The 6,221-nt window shown below is 42.9% G+C and overlaps 1 protein-coding gene across 1 annotated transcript; it reads left to right on the top strand.

The window, feature by feature from the left end:
• Positions 1 to 531: 531 nt before the first annotated feature.
• LOC130357441 (uncharacterized) lies at positions 532 to 1,996 on the top strand. The gene is made up of 4 exons (XM_056560133.1): positions 532 to 564; positions 1,001 to 1,142; positions 1,251 to 1,404; positions 1,492 to 1,996. The coding sequence occupies exons 1-4, from the start codon at positions 532 to 534 to the stop codon at positions 1,994 to 1,996; spliced, it is 834 nt and encodes a 277-aa protein (XP_056416108.1).
• The last annotated feature ends 4,225 nt before the right edge of the window (positions 1,997 to 6,221 follow it).

Raw genomic sequence — 6,221 nt, 5'->3', positions numbered from 1 at the left:
ATCTTCAGTAAAAGTTAACGCTGTTTAGAGAAGCTCACCGGTTGTGGACAATCCATTATTATTATCTACCTCAAACCTATTATCATCTACCTCCCTATCGTTCCTGGGAAGGGCGGAGGTAGGAAAAGCTTTATAGAGGAGCCCCCACCCTGGCATCACGAATAGCAAGGGTTAACAAGCACCCTTTAATTACCGCACAGCTACAATCCCCTTACCCTACACCCCCCAGGCTATCACACCATATTGATATATCACACTGAGGAATTCGTGAGGAATTCACGCTTGCAAAAATTTGCGAGTAAAGTGAAAAATTCACACGTTTTTCACGCGGAGTGCACGCGGAAATCAAGCGGAAAGCATGCTTACATTATGCACGAAAAACGCGAGGAAACTAGAGGGGAGGAAGAAGGGGAGTGGAAAAATCGGTGGGAGGGCCTAGTCGGCCATTTTCTGTTATCACAAGTCATTACACCTGTTATGAGCTCCCTATATAAACGCTGCAAAATGTCCAAAAAAAAGACATCCAAGAGGATGCAAGTGGATCTTGATGTCCTGATTACTGAGGTAAAGTGTTCACTATTTTATCAGACTTGTTCTCTGTAGTAGTTTAGTCAAACATTTAGCTTAGCTGTTGCCCTGGGTGGGAAAATGGAGGTGCCCCTGGGTTGTAACTGACCTATACTATATACTACATTATGTTCCTCCAGCATGGGGTCATAGTTTAGCAACAGCTGGAGGTGTCCATGTGTGGGAAACACTGGCCTATACTATATACTACAATATGTTCCTCCAGCATGGGGGTTGTAGTTTAGCAGCAGCTGGAGGTGCCCATGTGGGGGAAACACTGACCTACACTATATGCTACTATATAGTCCAGCATGCTGTGGGTAGTAGTTTTTGGTTGGGTTATCCACTCTATAGGGCTTGATGAAAGTAGTAGTTTGTATCTTAGCGCCTGAATATCATTTTGATATGTAAAATATTTTTTTTTAATTAACAGGTTCAGTTAAGACCACTGTTGTGGGACAGATCAGACCCCAACCACAGCAACAGAATGCTGATCCAAAATGCTTGGGAATCCATAGCTAACGCTATGTATGATAACTTCCGAGAAATGACTGAACATTCAAGAGAAGAAATTTGTAAGTATATATATATATATATATATATATATATATATATATATATAGTGTGTGTATGTAATTTTATGTAAAGTTATTTAATTTAGTTTACCCTTTTTAATCTGACAGTAAAAGAACTACGTACCAGATGGAAGTCCACCAGGGACTACTACATCAAAATGTCGAATAAACAGGAGACTAGTGGATCATCCCCGGCAAAGCGGGCTAAAATTCCTTATGAGGAACAACTGACTTTCCTGCAACCAAGCAGACAGCTTCGTAGGTAGGTTTTAAAATATTTCCTTAATTGAAATGCCATTAATGTTTTTTCTTTTATTAAACACTATTTTTTTATTTTGTTTTTTATTAGAACAAGTGGAAATTACCAGGCGGAAACACCAGCTGAAGAAGCCATGGATGTCCTCCAAGAGGATATCACGCCACGTACATCTGGAACAACTACTCCAGTTCCGGAAACTTCCACAGAGAGTGATGGAAGGGAGAGGAATCCTCAAGATCCGGATCCCTCCCAGGCTCCTACCTCGCAGGAGACTCCTGGTCCCTCCCAAGCTACTACCTCCCAGGATACTAACCCCCCTTCATCACAGTCTACCCAACGTCGTCCCCGTCGTACCCTCCGGATAAGAGATAAACAGTTGGAAGTAGAAGAACAAGCTTTATCTCTTATCCGCAGGACCGATGGGAACAACGACTGTGATTATTTCTCATACACACTGGCCACACACTGCCGTAAAATTCCAAATAATGTTAATCGGCAAGATTTTATGTCATATTGTTTTGCTGCAGCAACATTGTTTGCCTATGTGAAACCTCTGCCTCCAGTAGAGGATTTAATTAAAGACCTAAAAATTTAAGTTGGACAGCGTTCCCTCTCACCTCATGGAGGTCATGTGTCCACGCAAACAAAGCCACACCATTTCCCAACCCATACCACACGTCCCTTTCCCCAAACAAGTTACTATCCTCCACAGCATGTTCCTCCAACCAACCAAGCTATGCAAGCTCCTATGGATCCTCAATTTGAGTCCCAACCATTTTACCAGTCTATTTAGATTGTGTTCACATTGGGGGGGGGGGGGGGGTAGTGTTTTGGGGGTGGGGGAGAGGTTTGTTGTGGGGGGGGGGGGCTTTTTTTTATTTATGTTTATGTAATAAATATTTTTTCCTATGGAAATTATTTGTGTTTTGATTTTTATTGCATTATTGTCAAGACATTATTATAGTTTAGGGACTGCTGGAGCCACCCCTTTTATGGAACACTGGTGTCACTAACTAACCTATTTGTACTCCAAACTTAGTTCATCACATACAATAAAAAAATTCAAATGAAAAGAATTGTCACAAAATTTGAGAACAAAAGTTTTATTAACAAACAATAATTTGTAATAAAATAACTAAACGTGTGCAAAAGGTAGCACAGAACATGATTTTGCTGAGGGAAGGTGAAGACCACACCGGAAGGTAGATAACTTGCTTGAAGGTATCCCATGAGGTGAGGACATCTATGGAGACTGTTGACAAACTGCTTCAGGTCCTTAGCCATCAATTACAGAAAACTTGTGATGATCACCAAGGTTGATTAAACTTGCCGAGGCACTGCACCTTCGGGGGACATGAAATAGTCAGCGAAGGTTTCTCTCACAAGTACAGTACGGTTGGATGGACGACCTGAGCCCCAGTTGATGGGCCCATCATTCAAAGCCTCGTGTGTGTCCACTTCTATGTCCGGGCTATCATAGTCACGGACATAGTTGTGGAGGACACACGCGGATGACTGCATCAACTGTGGCCTCATCCAACTGCATTGCACAGGTGAAGATCCTCCACTTACTACTCATGATCCCGAAGGTACACTCCACGAAGCGCCGTGCCCGGCTCAGCCTTGCGTTGAAAACCCTCTTTCGGGCATTCAGTCCCCTCTGTGGGTATGGGCGCAGCAGGTTAGTCATCAGAGGAAAAGCCTCATCCGATACCATGACGAAGGGGACTGGATGCGTGGTACCCGGAAGAGGTTTTGGTGGAGGCAGAGTCACCTGATCTTGCAAAACTTGCCGCCCAAATTCAGATGTCCTCAGCACCCGTGAGTCCACAGTACTACCATAGGCGCCGACGTCGATGGCAATGTACTTATAATTGGCATCAGCCACCGCCATCAGGACCACAGAAAAGTACTTCTTGTAATTGAAGTTCTGGGATCCTGATCCCGGTGGCTTCTGCACTCGTACATGCTTCCCGTCGACGGCGCCTATGCAGTTTGGGAATTGTGCTGCAGACTGAAAGCCTGCTGCTGCCTGTAGCCATGTCTCCTGGGTTGGACTGGGCATTGAAATGGGCTGCAAGTGTTGCCAGATTACGTGGCATGTTGACTTCACAATTCCAGAGATGGTTGATTTACCAACCCGGAATTGGAGGTGCAACGATGCAAAACTCTCCCCTGTTGCAAGAAATCTGAAAGAGAAAAAAAAAACAAAAAACATTAGTACAGTATCCATAAAAACATGGTAAAAAAAAATTATAATTACATTGTTCCCTCAACATACGATGGTAATTTGATCCAAATGAACGATTGTTAGTTGAAACCAACGTATGTTGAAGGATACGTGCAATGTAAAGTATAGCACAGTGGTCTCCAACGTGCGGACCCCCAGATGTTGAATAAACTACAACTCCCAGCATGCCCTGACAAACAACTAATGGCTGTCCGGGCATGCTGGGAGTTGTAGTTTTGCAACATCTGGAGGGCCACAGGTTGAAGAACAACCTCTGAGAGGCCATCGCATGTTGAAATTATCGTATGTCGGGGCCATCGTAGGTCGGGGGTTCACTGTACAGCGTACACCAAAAGTCAAAGGCTGTTGCAACAGTACATTTTATATGGTGCGACATGCTGGGATTTGTAGTTTTGGGTCATCTGCAGAGGTGTAGGTTGCATCTGGGCATGCAGAGTGTTGCATGTACCAAAAATATTTGAAACAACCTATGGCTTTGCATCTGTCCCCAAACTACAACACCATGCAAGAAACATTATCCCCTTTTTGGAATATAATATACAATCATTTGAAATAGAAAAAAAATAAAAAACTTACCGCAACGTGATCATCAAACGTTCTCTGGGACTGATGGCTTGACGCATTCTTGTATCCTGAAGCTGGAGGTGAGGATCAAGAATGTCCAGCAATTTGTCAAAGGCCTCCATAGGCATCCTCACAAAGTTTAAGAACTTTTCGGGATACCTATAAGTAAATTAAAATAAAGGAATTAGGATTTCATTTACAATAATAAAAAAAGACTAGTGGGGTGTGTAAATTCATAGAAACTTACCTTCTAAGCTCATCATATAGTTTTCCGATGTGGCCACGGGAATCTCTGAGTGTGTTGATAGGGTGCACCCAGCATCTTCTGCGCCTTCTCTGAGTCTAAATACAAAACATTTGAAATATTTTTTTAAATCATTTGAAACATATAACAAAAATATAAAGGTCGGCATATTAATTAAAAATGCAAAACTTGCTTACCATACGTTGCCGGCGACGACGGATGACATTCACCATGATGGTCAATAATAGTCACAGTTCGGGGGGGTGAAGTCTGATGCGACGTTCCTCCATGCTGCTTGGTTGGGACATTACAGGGAGATTGAAGCACAAGCTTTGTCTGTAATGTGTGCTGATACACAAAAATGGGGGGAGAAATGGGTGTTGAATGGGTGTAATTTTTTATCCAGGGGCTAGATTTAAAAAAAAATTCCTCACGAATTCCGTGTGAATTCCGCTCAAATTACGCGCGAATTCCGCGTGAATTACGGGCGAAGATGTTGTCGGGCGGAAAAACATATTTCTATTGATTTCAATGGGATTCTGCTAGCAGATTCCGCTTCAAGAATGAACATGCTCTATCTTCACGCGGAGATGAATTCCGCCGTGGAATTCCGCGAGCGGAATTTCCGCAGTGTGAATGGAAAAGCGGAAAATTCATTAAAGTCAATGCCAGATGACATGTTCAATGTGTGGAAGCGGAAAATTCAGGCGGAATTACTCGAGTGAATTCCGCGCGAATTACTCTGTGTGAACGGGGCTTTGTACGTATAGCTAAAAAATAGACCCATGATTAAAAATAGACCCTGAACATCTTATCTCCTATGGGTGACGTAACAACCACAGGCGCCTGAACCCAGCATTTTGAAAAAAGATGGGACCCAGTGGCTGGACCCCCACGATCAGACATCTTATCCCCTATCCTTTGGATAGGGGGATAAGATGTCAGATGTCCAGGGGCGGGGTACCCCTTTAAGGGTCCATTTGCATGTGGAGGATCTACAGAAAGTTTCCGGCTTCAGGTTTGAGTCACTGCATGGAAAATCAACAGCATATTACATAGACTATAAAGTAATCTGCTGTAAATTTTCTACTGTGACAACTCTGCTGCAGAAAACCCGCCATTAGGGGCGTTGCTAAGGAACTAAACAATATGAGAAAACCGGCCCACTGTGTTCCATTATGCTCAATAAGAAGTACAACACAAGTCAACATACTGTACTGTGAAATCACTGTGTGTATTATCTCTGTACTGTGTCATCACTGTGTATTATCCCTGTACTGTGACATCACTGTGGGTATTATCTCTGTACTGTGTCATCACTGTGTATTATCCCTGTACTGTGACATCACTGTGTATTATCCCTGTACTGTGCCATCACTGTGTATTATCTCTGTACTGTGACGTCACTGTATGTATTATCCCTGTACTGTGACATCACTGTGTATTATCCCTGTACTGTGATATCACTGTGTATTATCTCTGTACTGTGACGTCACTGTATGTATTATCCCTGTACTGTGAAATCACTGTGTGTATTATCTCTGTACTGCGATATCACTGTGTATATTGTCCCTGTAGTGTGTCATCACTGTGTATTGTCCCTGTACTGTGACATCACTGAATGTATTTTCCCTGTACTGTGACATCACTGTGTGTATTATCCCTGTACTGTTACATCACTGTATGTATTATCCCTGTACTGTGAAATCACTGTGTGTATTATCTCTGTAGTGCGATATAACTGTGTATATTGTCCCTGTA

This window comes from Hyla sarda, chromosome 2 (genome assembly GCF_029499605.1).
Source record: "Hyla sarda isolate aHylSar1 chromosome 2, aHylSar1.hap1, whole genome shotgun sequence".
In the NCBI taxonomy this organism is placed as follows: domain Eukaryota; kingdom Metazoa; phylum Chordata; class Amphibia; order Anura; family Hylidae; genus Hyla; species Hyla sarda.
The sequence above is the reverse complement of the archived record's forward strand: the minus strand, read 5'-3'. Positions and strand labels throughout refer to the sequence as shown.

What these genes read in the sequence shown, in the direction of transcription:
- LOC130357441 (XM_056560133.1), top strand. Translation starts at nt 532, where the DNA reads ATGCAAGTGGATCTTGATGTCCTGATTACTGAG. An exon ending in TTGATGTCCTGATTACTGAG is followed by an intron (nt 565 to 1,000) that starts GTAAAGTGTTCA and finishes TTTAATTAACAG; the next exon opens with GTTCAGTTAAGACCACTGTT. An exon ending in CCAAGCAGACAGCTTCGTAG is followed by an intron (nt 1,405 to 1,491) that starts GTAGGTTTTAAA and finishes GTTTTTTATTAG; the next exon opens with AACAAGTGGAAATTACCAGG.